The following is a 21339-nucleotide window of genomic DNA, read 5'->3' on the forward strand; positions in this document are numbered from 1 at the left end:
GCCAATACAACAAAAACATGATGCCATTTTTGGATGTTATGCTTAGGAAGAATTATGGTTTGGGGGAATATGTAGCTAGTAAATACAAGAAACCAACATATTCGAATATGTTACTCCACTTCACTAGCTGCCACCCCTTTAAGCAGAAAAGGGCAGTGGCAAAGGGCCAATTGGTTAGAGCGGCCAGAATGAAAGTAGGGATGTTAACTAAAAGAGGTTACCCATCAGAATTATTAAATGAGTTAACATTAGAAGTTACATCTAAAAAAAATGGATTTTATCAACCCATTTTGACAAGGAACTTACAAAATAAGGTAACTACCAGTACTACTTGAAATCATACAAAATACCACAATGCCTTTATTACCACCTTTAAAAAAGCTAGTGGTAGTATAAAATGGATTTTGAACAAAACCTGGAAGGTGCTACAAGAACACACAAACATAATCAATGACATAGGGGTAATGCTCACTATTATTTACAGAAGAGGCAGTAACATAAAAAACATGGTTGAAGCAACAAGGAAAGTGGCAAATGCTTTCACTAACAGGACGTCAAAATATGGGAGATGCAGTTACTGTAAACACATACTTAAGGGCACTAAAATCAACCTAAAGGGAAAAAAATTAAACAAAGTGTAAATACAACTGTGACACTACCGGCATAATTTACATTGCAAAATATCAGAGATATGATGGGTTTTATGTGGGAAAAACAGAGCGAAAGCTCCGTAATGATATTTATGAACATTTATACGAAATTAAAAAAGAAAGAACCACCAATGCACTGTTTAGGTATATAAGTGTCAGTATTGCTCCCATCCTGAAACTAAAAGCATGGGAGAGATAAATTGTTATAAAATAACATTTTGCTGCTATTTTTACTTTTATTACTATTAATGGTTTATTTATAAAGATTATTGTGCATGATAACCACAAGAACTCATTTTAATAGCACAACAATTAAAACAGCATGTATATTAGGGCAAGAATTTAATGACAATGCATACTTTTTTGAGGGATGTGTATAATAGGAGAATGTTGCTGTAAAATTGTAAAAGGATCACATGACCAGTGACGTTTATTTATATGGCTCTAGAACTGTTACAACTTGTATCTGATGAAGTTTTAAAAGGTTTAAAATGAAAGCGCTTATACACTTACTGGATTGTACTGTATTTCTTGGATTAAACCTGTGTTTTACACTTTTACTGGATTGTATTGCACTTCTTGAGCAACACTTGGAAGTTTTTACGGCTTGGTTTTGGACTGTTTGACTTCCAGCAGCAAGTATTACTTAGTTTGTGATTTTAAAACATTTGTTAATACATTTCTGGAGTTGCTGTTTATATTACTACAATGTTTTTTTGCAATTTGTTTCACTGTTTTATGTTGGACAAATAAAGTCATCTTTACAAAAAAACATATAGTAATGCTACCATCCATTTGACACTGTCATCACTCTGCTAATCTTCATCTACCTGCTAAGATTTTTGAAAAAAGCAGGCGTACAATCGTTGCAGCACACAAATACTACCTCTTCTCCATCTCCCAACAGGGCTTCTGTAACAGTTTTAATACAATCAGGAGTAATTTCCCTACCACTGACACCATCTACTCCATTAGGGATCAAGGCAGATTAACAACTGGCTTTATATTTGATTGGATTTACACAGCAGGCCTCGCAGTTTGGCAGCACTGTGCTCTGCTGCATTCATTTACTATTAGAAATATGCATGGATTTGTCCTTCAGAGTCATCTGTTTGTGTGGAAATTGGTCCTTCCACCCACTATTGGTTTTGTAAATTGTGATATCTTTATGGATTCATAACCGATCTCAAAAACTTTGGGGAGTTTAATAACATCAATGTCTCATGACTACACACCAATAATTTCAAGTGCTTGAGCAGTTATTAAAACTGGGGCTACCTCAAGCAACAGTCAGAGATTTACCTCTTTTTACCTCACAGCATGACGTGCTGCTCATTTTTAAGTTGTAAGTCACAGCCGGTTCTATCATTTTTGGAAAGCTTTTATTCATGTTTTGTTTATTCTTGCAGAATTTTCCATGGGCCTCAGTTGTAACTGTTTCTGTCCCAAATGAACAACACAGTCATCAAAATAAAATAACTAAAATACACAAATAATTCAATTATTATGGCTTCTGCCTTAACCAAGCATTGACCCTCAAAAAATGCATCAGCTTGCATTTGCCAAAAAACAAAAACAGCAATGTTGTTCAGGAGTGATTTTTTTCTCCATCTAATATAATCTTCTAAGCAGAGCCAAGACCAGCAAGTGTTCAATGCATCATGCTAGTACACTACAACAGGAAGTACTACAGATGGTAATTTTTTTTCTGTAATCATGATTTTGGCAAATTATTGCGCTTTTAATATGTTTGAGGGGGCGGAGGAGACAAGTTGCCCTGCACCCCTTACCCAGCACCTAATTATATATTACCATTATGAGGTCACACAAAGGCACGGGAGAAGAAAAAAGTACAGCTGAGTAAGTATACGCCCCAGTAACCACAAATGTTTGATGAGGGTGACTGCTGAGGTAAGATTCCTTACCCTTGTGCATTTTAGCTCCAAGCAAACATCTCCATGGTAAAGCTGGTTTCCTTCCCTATAGGATGTTGACTGATGCAAAGGGAGTGCAGCCTGGGATATTTTTATTTATTTTTTTTACTGAATGGTCACCAGCAATTGTGCTCTGTCTTAACAATCCAAGTAAAAGGATTCTATCCCTAACCTGTAATGTCCTTGGGGACAGATTCCCCTTGTCGGTAAAGCTTTTGCAGTGGGGTGCCTAGAAAACTTAGAAGGCCCAAAGGCCCCCAGTAAGACAGAGAAGCAGATATGCCAAACGCCTTGCCTCCTCCAAACTCTGACTCTCTGGGGGAAAAGGGAAACTTTTATGAGTACATTGAGCGCATTTACACAACTGTATTACAGTCTTCAAAGGAGTTGCTGCTGTTGCGTACTAAAGCAGTTCTCTCCTTATGGGGAGGAGAAGATCAAAACAGAGACTGCAGCACAGCTGTGGCGAAACCTGGCCTGCTCTTCAACTGAAGGTCCATCTTAAAGTCCCTGAAGATAATGAGCACCACAGGCCATTTGGCTCTGCCTCAGGGATACCCTCAGCCAATACGCTCTTAAAAATGACTTCTGGAGATGCTGTTGCCCTGGTAGAGTGGGCTGTAACTGTCCCCCCAAGGAGCTTCATATTGCTCTCATAATGAAAGGTGACACAGTTTGCTAACAATACAGATAGTGTTTGTTTTCAGAGTCCCACCCTGCTTTCCTGGTATACAGGAGGCAAGTAATTGTACAGAATGTCTTAATTCTTTAGTCCCTGTAATTTAACCTTTAAGCCCTCTGTGAATATTAACACAATGTAAGATCTATTACCCTTTGTTTTGTGGGTTAGCATAGAAGACTAGCAGCAAGGCGAAACTGCACCAGATACCATTTTTGGCAAGAAGAAAGGGTTAGATCTAAAGCTTGCTTTGTCTCTGTGGAAGATTGCGTATGCCAGACTGCATAACAGTGCTTGATTCTTGGACATTTTCTTTTCTGAAAAAATAGCCACTAAAAAAAGTTCTATTGCTGGAATTCATTATAAGTGCCAATGAGAAGCTAGGCTCAAAGGGTGGATGATTTAACTCTTCCAAAAATAAACTTTAGGTCCCAAGGAGGAGGTGCTGGTTTTACAGGTCATTTTAGATGTAGGACCTTCACTGAGGAAATGTTCTCCTGTAGAGTAGGTTGAAGGGGAAGGGTCATCCAGGAGGCAAGCTGCAATGACAAAAAGATGTACTTTAAATCAAGTACATGAGGTTCCCTTCCCAAATATCTTCACTAGGTGCTTCTGAACATCTAGTTCTGTGGCTTTCATGGCAAGAATGCCCCTTGGCTCACACCACAGATGACCTTTAAGTCGGCCAGATATGGTTTTCTAGTGCTAGGCCTCCTTGCCTTTTGCAGGATTCACACCATGGCCTGTAAGAAACTGGCTTTGAAGGGGATTAGATAGAGACCAAACATAATTCTAAATACAAGTTCCTGAGGTTAAAATGCACCAGTGACCTTTCTTTTTGGGCCAGCAGGGTACAGTTCTGTGGAAAACACACTAGTTCCTTGCCAGTTACTTGAACTAGCAGGAAGAATCATGGCTGCCTTGACTATAAACTGGGTTACAATTATTATCCGTGCCCCATACATTCTTATTTTCTGCAACTTTGTGGGGCTTAGAGGTATTGATGAGAAGGCATAAATGTGACACCACCCCTCACCACCGGATGGAATACACATTTACTGTAATTGCTTCCTTGCATAAACACTTAAAGAAAACCTCCCAAATGTTGGTCCTTCCTTAAGGCAAACAAACCCATCTCTAGTTTCACCCTGCCTTGGGATCCGATCTCAATTTACTACTAGCTGCCTTGGACCTACACAGGTGGTCTATCAGTGTTCAGGTCTAACAGATTCTAGAATGCATAAATATGAAGGCTTAAGTGACAGGCTACACCATGTTTATCATTGCTAACCTACCAAGCTGTTAAAAGCAAGCCCTGCCTCACTTGTTTATGTGCCATATCACCAATGATGTTCTGTATTAGCTTCCAGGTTCCTGGCTGCCAGATCATCTTGAAAACCTTTAGAGATACAATTATAACCAGTATTTCCTTTAGACTGGCAAGTCTTTTGGCCAAGGAGGAGGTCCAGGTGCCTTGTACCTACAAACAATCTCTATCAAGACCCAAGGCATCTGTGGTCAAGTTTTAGGTATCCTTTGTGACTACAGATGTCATCCCTTGATTTCTTAGCACCTGCTGGGACTATAACTTGAATTCATTCTTGATGGGTGGGCTGAAAGTCAGTGTCACACAAATGAGTGTCCACATTGCTCCCACTGTTTTTTCAGGTGAGAATACAGGCTTACACTGAAGAGCTTTCAGGAACATCCAGGTTGTCACTGCTGTCCTTAGGCTAAGGTTGACAAAGACAAAACTCAACTGCAGAGCTTTGTCCTGTAGCAAAAAAAAAGGTTCCACGAGTTGATGTACAAAAATTCCCCCAAAATACTTTTGTCTTCTCTGGTGAAAGTTTTGACTTGGAGAAGCACAAAGAAATCCCCCAGGCTGGTCAGACAATGGACAGAGTTACTCCATGGACCTAGGCACTTTCCCAAGGAAAAATGCCATGAGAAAGGAAAATACATATTCCCTGGACCCTGACATGTTCAGAGCCTGCTGCTAGACATTTGGTAAACTCTCAAGATACAGTGAACAGACTAAAGCTCAATGAACAGAAATGTAAATACTTGTGTTTTGCTCTGAGCCCCAGGAACTGTCTTTGGGCTTTGTGGATAGATACATGCAAATATGTATCCCTTCCTTCTATTGTTGCTAATACAGTCTGTAGAAATAAGAAGTTATGTACCTACCATAACGTTCCATGTTAGTTGTCTTCTTCTCGCCTTCTTTCTTGCTGGATGGGTTCGGAGCCGATCCTTGGCTCCGACTCGGCCAATACTAAAGCTCGAGAGCTAATTCCACTGGCTCGAGGCTCCCCTATATCCCACAATGCTAGGCGGTAACTACTCAGATCTCGTTTGATAGCTATACCAAGCAACCCTAGTCTCCATAGAATGGAGTAGGGAAACCCACCTCAAAACAATCTGCGTAAAAGGTATCGCAGACCTCAGAAAGGATAAAAGAGGTGGAAGAACGTGTGGGAATGATGACTTCCAGAGGAAGAACACAAACTGAATTCCTGTCGGTCTGTCCAGGCTTGGGGGAAGGAGGGTGGGACGCAAGAAAGAAGGTGAGAAGAAGACAACTAACATGGAACGTTATGGTAGGTACATAACTTCTTAATGTTAAGTTGTCAATCTCGCCTTCATTCTTGCTGGATGGGACCGCGTCCCTAGCACCTTATCCCGGGTGGCCTATCGGAACAGACTCTTGAGAACAGTGGAACCAAAACTGGCACGGCTTCTGGAAACCATGTCCAATTTGTAATGTGAAATGAATGTATGAGGAGAAGCCCAGGTGGCTGCTGCACAAATGGAATCTATTGGCAGCTTATCCTGAAAAGCTACGGATGTAGCTAATGCCCTAGTTGAATGAGCTCTAGGTCTTGAGGGTAGTTTTTGATGTCTGATCTCATAGACGAAGGTAATTGTAGAGGTGAGCCATCTAGAGAGGGATACTTTAGTAACTGGAAGGCCCAATTTCCCTTCCGCATATGACAGAAACAATTGATTAGATTTCCTGAATTGTTTAGTCCTGTCTAGGTAATATCTAAGTTGGCGATGAACATCCAAAAAATGTAGCTTTTGTTCCGACCTGTTTGAATAGTTTGGGAAAAAGACGGGGAGATCAATAATTTGGTTTAGGTTTGTTTGAGAGGAAACTTTAGGCAAAAAGGATGGATTAGTACGGAGGGATACCCTATCTTTGTGAAAAACTAAGTAAGGAGGATGACTGCACAGAGCATGGAGTTCAGATACCCTTCTCGCTGAAGTTATAGCTACCAGAAAAAGTGTCTTCCAAGAAAGCAACTTCAGAGAACATGAAGCCGCCGGTTCGAAGGGGGGGGAAGGATTAAGGATGCCAGAACCAAGTTCAAATCCCATTGAGGCGGGGGGTCTTTGATTGGAGGTTTGAGAAGAAATACGCCCCTTAAAAAGGCTTTACAGAGTTTGTGAGCCATGATGCTAGACTCTGAAACACCAACATGAAAATTTGATATGGCAGCCAATTGAACTCTAATGGTAGATACAGATGATCCTAAATGAAAGAGTTCTGCTAGAAAGTCTAGAATAGACTGGATAGGTGCAGTAAAGGGATCTATGTTTTTTGATGTTGCCCAAAAAGAGAAGCGTTTCCATTTGCTACTATAAATCTTCCGGGTAGAAGATTTATGAGAGGCTATCAAGATATCTCGGACCGAGCGAGATATTGAGAGAAGCCTGGCTAAGGTTGGAATCGGAGAAACCACACTGTGAGGTTTAGAGAAGGCAGAGATTGGTGGGTTATCAGATCTGGTACTGGGTCCAGATGCCAAGGCTGCTCCAAAAGGTAACGATGAAGAAAGGGAAACCATATCTGTCGAGGCCAGTAAGGGGCAATGAGGATCATTGTCACTCTCAAGGCGATGGCTTTCTGAATTAGTTGAGATATCAGTGGAAAGGGGGGAAAGGCATATAGAAGTCCCCGGGGCCAATCGTGGACTAGAGCGTCTCTGGTGGGATGGCCTGGTAACGGGAAGAGAGTGAAGAAGTCGTGACACTTGCTGTTTTGGGGAGTAGCAAAAAGATCGCAGCAAGGCTGGCCCCATCTTAGGAACACTTCTTCTAAACTGATTTCTTTAGAGACCACTCGTGGGGCATGAGAATTGCCCTGTTCAATTTGTCTGCAATAACGTTGGATTTCCCGGGAATGTGCGTTATCAGAAAACGCTGAGAAGAGATCGCCCATTGCCAAAGTCTGAGTGCCTCTCGACATAAAGGGTATGATCTGGTTCCGCCTTGTTTGTTGATGTACCACACTACGGACATGTTGTCCATTTGAATTGCAATAGTCCCAGTGGGAAGAGAGTCGTGAAGGGCTTGCAACGCTAAAAGCACTGCTCTCATCTCTAAGACGTTTATGTGCAAGTGGCACTCGAAAGGTTGCCACGTGCCTTGGACTGTCCTGCCCTGATAATGCCCCCCCACCCGATCAGGGAGGCGTCTGTTGTCAATGTGGCGACTGGGGGGGGGGGGGTGAAGGGTCTTCCTCGGAGAAGTTGAGGTGATGTGATCCACCAAGACAGTTGACTCTTGCATGATTGAGTTATCAATATGGTATGGGACATCGGGAGCTGTTGAAAGGACCATTGACTAAACAGCATCCATTGGAGGATCCTCATGTGAAAGCGAGCTAAGGGGAGAAGGGGAATAGCTGCTGCCATGAGTCCTATCACCTTCAAAACTAGTCTGGCTTTGACTTTGTTGCATTGTAAGAGAAGGGAAACTTGGTTCCGAATGTCTGACACTCTCTGCTCTGTGAGTCTGGCTGAAAGATTGAGTGTGTCTAAGGTGGCGCCTATAAAGGTAATAGACTGACAAGGCGACAAGGCAGATTTTTTGAAATTTATCGAAATGCCTAGAGCTTGGCAAGATTGGATGGTGAAGTCCCTGGATAGAAGAAGCTGATGTCTGGTGGTGGCGGTAAGGAGCCAGTCGTCTAAATATGGAAACACCTGGAATCTTTGACGTCTCAAGTGAGCCGCGACCACTGCTATGCATTTGGTAAACACACGGGGGGCTGTAGTGAGACCAAAGGACAGGGCCCTGAACTGGTAGTGACTGGCTCCCAGCCTGAAGCGGAGATATCTCCTGGAGCGTCTGTTCATCTTGATGTGGTAGTACGCGTCCTGAAGATCTATCGAGCACATCCAATTGTCCTGACCCAAGAAGGGTAGAATGGACTGTAGCGTGACCATCCGGAATTTTGTTTTCCTGACATACTTGTTTAAGTAGCTGAGATCCAGTATGGGTCTCCAGCCCCCTGTTTTTTTTGGTACCAAAAAGAATTCGGAGTAGATTCCGGATCCTTGCTGGTCTGCTGGGACTGATTGGATAGCTCTTTTTGATAGCAGCTTTGAAATTTCTAATGCTGCTTGTTCCCTTAGACCGGGTGGAACATCTGGAAGGGATCTTTTGGGTTGGGATGGGATGTGAACAAAGGGAATTTTGTAACCCTCGGATATGATCAACTGTACCCATTTGTCTTGAGTAAGGGAAAGCCAGGCTTTTGGGTACAGGGATAACCTTCCCCCGACTGCCTCCGAAGGTGGACACCCGGGCAGCCCCTCAGGGATGCTGAAAGGGTTTGTCAGAGAACATTTCTCTGCTACCCTGGTTTTGCGGACCTCCTCTGCCTCTAGGGCGGCGTCTATTATTATTCCCCCCTCTGCCTCTAGAGGGAATCGGCCTTGTCGTCAGATGAGACTCCCTGGGATTGTTTATGAACCACATCTTTCCTCCCCTCTGACCTTTGGGATAGAGTCTAGAAGGGGTAGAAAAACGGACTCCTACGGCAGAGAGAGTCTTACCTTCTACCTCACACCTGGTCAATGTATCCTTCACCTGTGGACCAAACAAGGATGATCCATCAAAGGGAGAATTGGTGAAGGACGCCTTGAAAGGGTCCGCAAAGTTACATAGCCGCATCCAGGCATGACGTCGTAAGGCAACACCTGTGCCTGCGGCTCTACTCGCCCCATCTGCAGCATATGAGACCAGCCGCATGGAGGAGTTAACGATGGAATTCAGGGTTGCCAACTGGGAGTTCATTGTGTCTTTGAACCCCTCAGCTGTAGGATCCTTTATCAGTTCACCCATATCCTTAAGTAAATCTCTCTGGAGACGAGTGAAGTGGCATAAGTAATTCAGCGAACGCATTGAAAAGGTCGCTGATGAGAACATCCGCTTGCCGTACCTGTCCATGGTCCTAGATTCCTTATTAGGAGGATGGACAGGAACCGAAGGATCAGCTAACTCCTTCTTAGTGGCCACAGCCACCACCATGGCATCAACAGGGACACCTTTGGATAAAAAATCTTTATCTCTAGGGGCAGTAATAAATTTAGATGGTCTCCTCGGGGTGGGTTCCACTGAATCAGGAGCCGTCCAAGCCTTCCTTGCCACCACTTCCATAAGGGGGTTAAAGGGAGGGGACACCAAGGAGGTAGAAGGGCGAGAGCCAAACGCCTCAAGATACACTGACTCATCCTCCGAAGGGTTAAGGGCTGGCCAGTTCCCCCTCTGTTTCAGGATCTCAAGGATGTCAGCAAAGGAGACATCCTCAGAGGGGGATCGAGGGGAACATTCGGATTCCTCTAAGTCAGTGTCAGAGGTGATAGACTCAGGGGAGTCAATGTGCTTCCTCTTGCACTGCCTCTTCCTTGGGGGATCCCCTACCGGGTCAGGAAAGGCCTCGGAAGAGGAGGAAATTCCCAATGGGGAAACTTGAGGCGTTGGCTCTCTGCGGTCTAAGACAAGGGGGTGAGTAGAAATCACCGCAGGCACTGTAGATGGGGGGGCTGAAGGAGCCGACTGTGGGGCAGAACCTGGTTCTAGCACGCTCCGCATGACCTCAAAGGCACCCGTGTCAGGCAAGGCCAGAGGCCCCCGCTCCGAAGAGACAAGGACCTCTCCCGGCACCGACAGGGACGGCTCCGAAGCCGATGTCGGAGCCGAACTCACCAGCGCCGAAGCCCCGAGAGGGAGAGCGGGGTCGGACAAGGGTCCGATGCCACTCGCCCCCTTGGAGCCGACGAGGGAAGCTCGGCGCCGAGATCCCTCCAAGGAGGAGATCGGGGCAGACGATGGAGCCAAAAGGGAAGGTATCGGATCCGACGCACCGACAGTCATGGCTCCGACAAGCCCTGGCTCCGAACTCAAAGGAGTCGGAGGAGGAATGTATTGGGGAACGGAAATAGCCACTGACTGGTGAGTCGGGCTATGCAGCATTTGGGCCAGTGCCTCGGACTTGAGAAGTCTACTCACTACCCTTTGCAAATCGTGGTCAGATAACCCGGAAGACCGTGAGGAATGAGTTTTATGGCTCCGTTCAGAAAGAAGAGGGGATCCTGGCGCCGAATGCACGGAGCCGATAGAGGGGGATCTGGACCTCTTCCTAGACTGTGGCTCCGATAAGAGTATCGGAGCCAACGGAGTTTTATCAGCCTCGGCTCCAGCCGGAGCCGAGGTAACAGTATGAGGCTTGGAAACATCGGCTCCGGCCGGAGCCGATGTCAAAGCCGACTTAATCTTTCCAGCAGTCGACTCTAAAACCGGAGCTGACTGTTTGGAAGTTTTAGAAGGCTTCCCCGACACAGACTGAGTTGGGGGGCCTTCCGGCTTTAATAAGCCCCGCAAGATTAATTTGTTCTTGCGTTCCTGAAGGACTCTAGGGCTAAAACCATGACAAACAGCACAAGAGTCCTGCAGGTGCAAAGGTCCCAGGCAATACACACAAGAAGTGTGACCGTCTGTCAGAGACATTTTCTGACAGCACGAGTCACACTTCTTGAAGCCTGAGACCTTAGAGTCTTTTGACATCGTAAAAGAAGTGCCTGACAACAACACAAACACACTACAGACACACCCTCTACTGAAAAAATTATTAAAATTATTAAATTATTAAGGCTAACAAGCCACAAATATACACACACACACAAGCCCTTAACTAAAAAACAACTAATTTAGTCACACTAAAGGACTGGGGGAAGGGAGGGGCCGAAGGCCTATAAGATAAGGGAAGAAAGGAAGGGAATATAGACCCGAAAAAACAGGGGTCGATTTATCTAACTATTTAATTAAACTAAAAGGTTATGGTATAAGACAAAAAGGGGTTAAGAAATACCTAATATAGTAAAAACTCTAACTCACCTGCCTGAGCCAGTAGAAAAGCACCTCGTCAGCTATAGCGGCAAACGAGATCTGGGTAGTTACCACCTAGCATTGTGGGATATAGGGGAGCCTCGAGCCGGTGGAATTAGCTCTCGAGCTTTAGTATTGGCCGAGTCGGAGCCGAGGATCAGCTCCGAACCCATCCAGCAAGAATGAAGGCGAGATTGACAACTTAACATTAACAGTTATAGCAATTCCTGAACAGTTAGGATCTTTACTTTGTTTACTTTTAAGAATTTTCCAACCTTGACAATTCTAGAATAGGTTTGCAAGGACCACCTTTCTTTGGGACTAGGAATAGCCTGGAATAAAATATGTTTCCCTGTCCCTGAAGCGGTGTGTGTGCTCACTGGTCCCAAAAAGAAACAGACGAGCCACTATCAGCTGAACTAGTTTCTCCTGCTCTGAAGAGATGGAATGCATTCTCAAAAATGGATCAAAGACTTTTATCTCTGTATTACATATTGTTATGAAGAACCAGTTTTGCTTTGGAGTCATGAAGCTGCCTGCCCACCAGAATTCCATATCCGTTTTCTAAGAAAAGCACAGCAGATATGGCAGCTGAAGGTATCGTCAAAAACAGGATGATGTTGGTTGTCTGAGGGGCAAACATTAGCTGTCTAAAATACATAAATAAATCAGAAGCAATAGATCAACATTTAATACAGAATAAAAGATGTCTACTCTTATCAGACTAAAACAACAATATCAGGACAGGTATGATCTGCTTTGCAAACTCATGTTTTTTTTTAATTATTTAAATTATCTATTATAAACACACATGCACACATTAACATTGTTATAAACAGGCATATCAACAGATTATAAATATTATGTGCAATAAAACAATGATAACTTAAGTGCAGTCTGGACTCTGTTGCATCATTTGCCTTTGTATACTGCATGTATGAAAAATAATTGCATCCCTTAATTTTGCTCTAATTAAAAATGTTTCACTGGTTAACATTGCAAGTAAACAAAAGTAAATTGCTGGCATATCAATAACAATCAAAGTGCACTTAAAACAACTAACAGAAATGTTTCTAAATATAATATACATAAACATCATGTCAGTAAGTTACTACTGCCTGTATGAAAAATCCCTCAAATCTAAATTAGGCCTTTAAGTAACATTCTGTAAATGTTATGAGCTGATATTTTAGCTGAATTCTACAGCATCTAGATTATAGCAATAACCCACGCCTGGGTGTGGGTAATGCGGGATTTACCCACGGTTGGCGACCAAACAAAGACAACCGTGGGTAAATCCCGCATTACCCACACCCAGAAGTGGGTTATTGCTATTATACTATGACATTATTTAAGAAAAGAAAGAATTACTTTTCTTAAATAATGGCATTGTATAATGCCTCTTTGCTGCCCTTCCGCAGCTGTCTGGTATCCGCGGCAGTTCTGATGTAATGCGCATGCCTACGCAGTACATCAGACTGTGGCCAAAAGCAACGGAGAAAGCAAGATCTCCATTGCTTTCTAGTGTTTCGCTATGTTAAATGGGTTTAACATAGCGAGACAGCTTTAAAATAAGCAACGGAGATGTCAGTTGCTTATTTTAAACCTGTCTCGCTATGTTAAACCCATTTAACATAGCGAAACAGTAAAAAGCAACGGAGATCTTGCTTTCTCCGTTTTTTAAACCTGTCTCGCTATGTTAAATGGGTTTAACATAGCGAGACAGCTTTAAAATAAGCAACGGAGATCTCCGTTGCTTTTTTTAAACCTGTGTCGCTATGTTAAACTCTTTTAACATAGCGAGACAGTGTTTTAAAAGAGACTTATACTAATGGAAAAAGTCCGGGTGACCGGACCTTTTTCCATTAGTATAAGTCGATTTACAACGTGGACGCTGGCCAATCAGCGTGCACGTTTTGGAATATTAATGGGGGGTCATGGTATAATAGAATATAAAGCCTGGTGCTTACTACCCCAGCTGAAAAATCATTGGTCACTGCAGCTGAGAGCTGTAATGCAACACTCTCTTAAAGACAAAAATAACTTTGTATATACAGTTATAGTGTGCTTGTGAGCAGTGTAGTGTGACAAGAGCACACGGTCTACACATTTCTCTGGACTGCACCATGCTAAGCATAAATTTCCCTTATGATGTGTAGGAATTCACTACTGATCATAGTGTAATCCAGAGATTTGTGGGCGGCTTTCTCTATTAAGTCATACCTCTCAACTTTCCCGATTTTTACAGACAGTCCCGATTTCTGCCAGATATTTTTGGTCTGTGCCTCATAAAAGTTGTGGCTTTGTGGCAAATCTCTAAGGACTGAATTCACTAAATAATGGCATATATTTGAGTTTCACACTTCATATCCTTCAGAAAATTCCTGCTAACACAATTCCTGTTGTTCTAGCAACTTTCTAAGTTTATAAGAGCAATATTTAAAATCTGTCTCTATTTTTGGGACTTTGTCCCCTCAATATTTTAGACTTTGTCCAGATTTCTTGTGCCAAGAAGTTGAGGGGTATGCCATCAATCATCCAGTTATACAAAGTAAACTTAAATTAATATGAAATATCTCAGCTGTGGCTCATGGGCTGCACTTGATTCCACTTTAAAACTTACTGCCACTGCTGATTTACTGGCTCATGTACAATTTGCCTCCCTCTCAGTCATTCGCATACCTCAAAATGTCCCCAATTTTGCCTCATATTTTTGCCCTTTCCCTAGTACAATTTTTGCTTTTCTGGTATACCAATGAGGATTACAGAGACTCAATACTGCCAGATATTAGAGATTCATACTTCTTACTGTTCAAAAAATGCATGTTGATGTTAAACCTGCTGTACTATTCTATTGTTTTAAGTGAATTACAGTATGTAACATTTGTCATCAATTTTGGGCACCCCCCTCCCCCCCCCCCACCTTTACTATTTGGCTTTGCCCAGATTTGTAGAGCAAAGAAGTTGAGAAGTATCAACTAAAAAAGTTTAGATAGGAAAAAAAAAATAAACAGTATTTCATGGCTTGTGTTAGACATAGTACTACTTACATTGTGGCATCTGGCATTGGCAGTCTAAAAGAATATTCAAGATGGAAACTGCTACACCTCTGCCTCAGAAAAGAGAACGTTGTTAACATTTTGAGTGCCAATGGACTCTAGCAGTTATAAGTCCTCTTGTTAATTTAAGGATTCATTATGTTTACAAGTTATCAGGAAACTCAACACTCTCCACTCCACACAGCAAGACAAAAACTCCTGGCTTTTCTTTTTTTTTTTTTAAATTTCATAAAAAAAAATCCTCAGCACATGCACCTCTTGCTGCTTGCAGCTGAAGCTGACTAATGCCTGGTGTTGTGTCAGCGAGCTAAAATGCAGCAGGTCATGCTGGGTCACACTGTGAAAAAACGTGTCATTTAAAATAGCCACTCAAAATTTTGTGACATCCTCTTACTTAGGACAAAATTTGGTATTTTCCAAGAAATTTGAGAGGTATGCCCATGGAAGCCACTGTAGGATCTGCTGAAGGATTCTTGTACAAATCCATACAGGATTCCACAATAGTGTACAATCTGTTTCTTTTTTTTTTTTTTTTCCTTGAGGGATGGAGAATGACTCAGAGGCTTGCTCAAATGCTTGAAAAAAACAAGGCCATTGCAGTAGGTCTATATTCATGAATCCCTAGTAGCTCTGAGCATCTATGAAACTCGCATACCTCCTTAGAGCTCCACTTATAATGCTTCCTTATTAATTTTGCACTGAAGATGTCTTCCTGAAGGAAGCCAAAGCCTCAATGGAAAAGGAGAGCTCTACAGAATAATGTTGACTCTTCTTTATCCAGTTCAGAGTGTAAGCATTCAGGAGATGAAGACTATTTTTTTCATTTTTGTGAAGCAGCAGTCTGCAGTTTTGGAATTTGAGCTACTTGTGTACTGACCTTTGCAAAACAGCAACTTATTCCTTAAATCCGTGGCAGTAAGAGTAGCAGAGGGCAGGGCAGATGTCCATGAATCCTAGAAATAGCAACATCTAAGTAGGGGTGGAGGTTCAATGGGGATTCTCCACCATGTAAGACACTGCTGCCAACTTTCTTTTTTGTTGGAGCTAGCATGCTTGGTCCTACACAGCTATGACTTTTTTGTATTGAACTGAACATTTTTGAAGCAACAGTTCACTTTTTTGCCATGACCTTACAGAAGAAACTTACCAAAGTCTGGCAAAGTTTTTTTACTAGACTTAACTCTTATGCTTATCACTGAAAAGTGTACATTATACTATATGGATGGGGACCCTAGGCAGACTCTAATACCACCAACTATGTGCAGCCCACAGATACCAAGAAAATGACTTCCGCAAGCATCAAACACAGTTTATATCCAGACATATGCCAATTAGACCACCCCTGCCTTACACTAAACAATTTATTCTAGACACTTCAACTAACTTTAAAGATGACAGAGCCTTCATAGCATCTCTGCCCAATTGTGATTACCCCTACCACCTGGATCAAATGTAGCCAATCTCCAAATCTTTCTGCAAGGATTATTCAAAAATTAAACACATCTGTGTATGCTATGAAGTAGTCAATATAAACATCTCAACTTGCTCATTCCTATACTACCTCTAGACGTCCTATTAATCTTAGCAACTTTCTTCCCATTAACCACTAGGCTCTGTGGAACAGGGGATTTGACTAGCACCTCCAGGTTGGAGGAGTCAAGCAGTGAAGAGAGGAAGGAAGGGCAGCGACAGGAGTTAGATGCATTTGGGGACACCATGGGCCAAGTGATCTCCCTTGTGGAGACCCGTAACAGCACTGCTGAGTGGGGAGAGGCAGGACTGTTTGAAAGAAATGCCCCCTTGCAGAAGTGAGAGGACATCCTTCACATGCAATCCACTGAACACCTCTACCCTGTGCCTAGCCAGATGTGCAATACTTACAGCAGGGAAGAAAACGGAAAAACTGTGAACTGCTTCAGACGATATCTAGATGATGGACCCTCCCAGTCAACGCTCATCCTTATGATGGGAAATGAAAGGTTCAAATGGCTGGGAGGAGATTGATGGTCAACAGACATCAGGGGCAAAATAATATTAAAAATAAAAAAAGCTTTCTCCTCATCAACCAATAACCTTCTCCAAGAAGCTCAGCAAGCACCTCTCCTGCATTGCAAAATGTGTGCTCCAAAACTCCTAAGCAACAATGATCTAACCTTTGTCTAGGAAAAATTTAAATGTGTTTAATGCAGCTGCAAAAACCATACATGCCGCTGCTCATCTTTGTCGCTACTCTAATAAACAAAAATAAATAAATAAAAATAAATACAACTGAAGTCTTAATACAGAATTTCTGTAGTGTACCAACTAGTAAAAGAAAAAATCATGCTTTCTTCTTTGCATACTCAGATTTAAGCCTGGTTAACACTTGTAACAAACTCATTTAACTTAAATCACATAGAATTTGTTATTCCTGAGCCAGACAGATCTAAAAATCCTCAGGTTAAATCATTCAAACAAATGCAAAAATACAACTGTTTATGCAGACAGTTAAACGGTTGGCTCTTCGAGCTTTCAGTAGGAATATGTACTCAGTATTTACAAACTTAAAAATGATTCTCCGCGATGGAATGGCAGTAGCATTGTTACCTCACAGCAAGAGGTTCTCCTGTTCGATTCTCGGCGTGGCTTGGGAGTGCCTTCTGTGTGGAGTTTGCATGTCCTCCCCGCGGTTGGGTAGCGTTCGAAAGACATGTGTGCGTAAATGGGCGTGCCTTCGTTGAAGGTTGGGCTTCGAGCTGGCACCTCGGTGTTTCGTAAAAATCTACTGCCAATCATTAGCGGACCTAAGTTCCGCTGTGGCGACCCCTTACCGGGAAAAAGCCAAAAGACAAACAACATTTACAAACTTAAAAATCTGCTTTGTAAGAAAAAATGGCTAACTTTTATCAACACCATTTTGCACATCACCAGAAAAATAAAGTCCTCATTTAAGGTACAATGAATTCAGACAACTTACATATCACTTGTCGGAGTGGGTTTTGATGAAGGATCTGGTAGGTTCGCTTCCATAATTTCATTAAAACTATTATTTCCTACATTCTTGGCCAGCTGAAATAAATTTGAAAAACTTTATTTCACAAAGAGTAAACATCTGATAATTAGGCTGACTGACTACTAGAGACACTAATATATATAAAATAAATGTTTACTTAAAAATGCTTTATTTCAAACCTAGATTCCTTTGATATACCAGCAGATGTTAATAAAATTATTTTTATATATGATTTTCGTTTTGTATTTTACTTATTTTTTCAGGTTAAAGTACACTATCACAAAGGCTCTTTTCAACCATAGCCTAGTTAAAATGAATAAAAGGGCAGAACCACCACAAGACACAGCTGAACAGAATACAAAGGAAAGAGAACAGGATACAAAACAATGACACAAACGGCAAACATATAAAATTAAATTTAGTATATTTGTCAGGCTTCTTTCTTTGATAGTGTGCTCAGCAATAAGTGTAAGAAGCTTCTGCAGCTGGAAATCTAGTGTTAGTAACCACATCTCATGTAACATTTTGGCGTCTATGAACACAGCCTGACAACTTCCCGGCTCATAAAACTGCAGCTACTTCCAGGTTGGTGATCATTATTAGGCTGCTGCTTAAGTCACTTTATCTGATACAATACAGCTAAGTAAGACAGAACAGGGTTTCTGGAACCATTCATAAGAAGAAACTGTGAGAATACATGCGGACCCCCTTCCAAAGACACTAAAATTCATAGCCCACTCATCCGTAGTACCAGTCAACTGGTTCATCAGTGGGTCCCTTACTGAAGACAAAGCATCTTCCTGCAGAAGGTGTCAGTTATTACACCACTTCAAAACCAAAGCTCCAAAACAAAGATGGACAACTGAAGACCGATTTCTCTGCTCACAAATTAAACCAAAGTAATGGAAAAATTGTCCACACAGACAGGTTGCATCTTACTTTAACTACAAGACATCCTTTCCGAGAGCCACCTTTGATACAGAAAAAGTCACAACCTCAGCAATATACTAATTGAGTTTTCTGATTATACCCTAACAAATCATGTATGAGGAAGAAGCATCCATGCCAACGAATGTCTTAACTACTTTACGGAAACTATACTCCATATTTTTACTTTCATATAATTCATACCACCAGCCCCCAGGGTCATTTATCCATGTGCAGAGCAGCATGCATTCTGTCAGATTTTTCCTGCCAGCATTCATTCACTAATACTATTTATTACCATACCTTACAACTCTTAGAATATGAACCTGAGGATTTGGGGTGGGGGTTGCCAGGTATAGTTCAGGTTTACAAGGTTTATGTCCAAAATTTCAAGATCACTCAACTCCCAGTCTCCTGCTCCATGACTTTCACTTATTTTCTGTTAGCATCACTTATTTTAGTCCTACAATTACTAGCACCTACCAAAACTTCTATGCTCATACAAAAAGGAAATACCTACTTATTTTACCTGTGTGATTTTTTTTTATGCTTTTTGCCTCAGCATTTGCTGACCATAAAGTCTCCCTCAACCAGACTAGCTCAAGAATATAATTCTCTTAATATGATACTTGACAGTTTTCATTCAGAGTTTTTGAGTTTTCAGCTGAAATGGAATCTTCAAAATTATTTGAAATGTCAGGACCCACTACAGTAAGTCCCACAATACGGAGACTGAATGGTGAAAGATCAGGCTTACATATACAATGTCTAGGTGCTATTTCTTGGAATATTACCTTTTTTTCTGAGTTATGGCAATCTTGGAGTTGGTATATATAAGTTTGGAGGGGTGCAGGGAGCTTACTTTGCCTGCAAAAAGAAATTCAAAGGAAAAGAACAATTTTTGAGATTCACTCTTCTGTGTTTTCTGTCTTTTTTCGGCTTGTTGACACACAACATTTTCAGTGCCGACATTTCAATTGGGGGCCTACTGAAAAATACTGTGCATCTCTGACTGTGCAGGTTTCTACAGTTTTGAGGACTGATCAATCACAAAAATGGTCCGTGTTTCTGGTCCACTGCTCCTGCAATGCTCAGTATCAAGGTGTAGAATGTAAACACTAGACCAGCAGGCTGAACTTTCTGCCTGTTTGAATCTAATCATTCTTCAGTCCTGTAGCTAAACAGAAGTTGTAAATAACAGCAGGGGTTCCTTCACTACCCTGCCATACTTCCTCCACTCTCTCCAAAACTCTATTCATTTTAACCTTGTCCATCTTAGACACAAACTTAAAAGGGATTCACTCATGGTCAGTTCATTCAGCAAGTTTCCAGGCATGGTTATTACTTAATGTTTAGCGGACAGTCTCCACTTTCCCTCAAAAATTATTATTTTTAAGCTGAGTACAAATTAGAAGTACTAACTGATGTCCTGTAAATAAATAAGACTGTGTTTCGGAATATTAAGATGTAAGTGGGTGTTTTAACAGATAACATTTTAGACCACAGGTCTTAACCTGCTACTTTTAGAATCACAGAAAAAGGCGCAGCAAGCTCTACTGACCAAGAAGGATAAAGCTCTAACTGAGATCCAGGTGACCTGAGATCAGACAGATGCTTAGGCCTGTGCTTGAACTGGCATGGGGAAGGGAAGGAAAATGCTTTGTCTGCTTTCTGTGAGGGGGGCAATGGACATAACAGGAGGCAAGAACACTGTTGTGGTGTGAGACAGGAGATTCACAGACACTGGAATATTCCAAGCCAAGTTGTGGGTGGGAGGTCAGGGGATATATCTCTGCAATGCTAGGGCAATCACCTCATATACTCCACTGCATGTCTTATACATTGTGCACTCTACAAGCCAGTACTTCAAGGGGAGTTAGGGTTTAAAGGAAAAGCCTCACTTCTCTTTGAGGATGGCAGCACCACTCCCAGAATAATCGTCTCTCAGTCCCAATGAACGAATGGATAGCAAGCCTCTCGCACATGGTGAATGAAGAGGCTAAAAGGGTATCAAGGAAAGGCTTTATAGTCAAAGGAGGACTGGCACAAAAGAAAAAGGAAATCAGAAACAAAGACAATGGTCATAAATGAGGAATGCTTTTTAATATCACTACTGTTCAGCAATAATGTTAATAAAATAATACAAATTGCGTTAAAATGCACTTTCAGAAGAATAAATCGTCTTTAACTAATGTGTGGCACTATCTGCTTAGTGTAACTATCACTGTTCTTTTACAAAGTCAGACATTTTTGGAGGAAAGAGACAAGAATTAGAGCCAAAATTGACATCCCTGAAGATTTAAGTTAAGAGATGCTTTAAACTGTCAACCAACCGAACACCAAGATATTTAAGATCCACTACCTCACATCACTACATACATATTGATAGATAATATTTTACTATAATCATCTTACCTACCTATTTTGCTATATACCGCTCAACCTTTGTATGCAACATTATTCATAAATTTTACATGCCTGTGTGTGACCTGTTCAATGCAAAGTACAAGTAATACCTGGAATGTGCTATGCTATTTTTCTTGTGCCAAGGTAGTAGTTGAAAAACATCTGTGCTGGAGTCAGTTTATCCAGCTATCAGATAAAAAATAAATGCATTATAGCTTTGCACTGTTAATCCCATACAGTGTCTTACAGTATTGTCTTGCTTCATAACTTTGTTGATTTTTTTTTTTTTCAATGAAAGTGACTAGTTTGTAAATAAACTGAGATGCTTTGCTGATTTTCTTCTATATTACCGTATACTACACTAACTGATAGTACTAAGGTTCTGCATTCTTTATTGATGATCTACATTGGCTCTGTCCAGTAAAAGGGCTACAGGCTCAGTAGATGACTGGGTCAGCAAATTAATCACTGACTACTGCAGACTACCACAGATTTCTTAATTGTAGCTCTA

The 21339-nt window shown here is 41.7% G+C and overlaps 1 protein-coding gene across 4 annotated transcripts in view; it reads right to left on the reverse strand.

The window, feature by feature from the left end:
* Positions 1 to 21339, reverse strand: part of ASAP1 (ArfGAP with SH3 domain, ankyrin repeat and PH domain 1) — a 2547392-nt gene that overhangs the window by 581351 nt on the left and 1944702 nt on the right. For all 4 annotated transcript variants that reach the window (XM_044067036.1, XM_044067034.1, XM_044067035.1 and 1 more), the window contains one exon: positions 17460 to 17551. In XM_044067036.1, the coding sequence (XP_043922971.1) occupies positions 17460 to 17551 (92 nt within the window). The remainder of the gene's footprint in view (positions 1 to 17459; positions 17552 to 21339) is intronic.

Source organism: Protopterus annectens, chromosome 3.part1 (assembly GCF_019279795.1).
Source record: "Protopterus annectens isolate FY-2018-M chromosome 3.part1, PAN1.0, whole genome shotgun sequence".
In the NCBI taxonomy this organism is placed as follows: Eukaryota; Metazoa; Chordata; order Ceratodontiformes; family Protopteridae; genus Protopterus; species Protopterus annectens.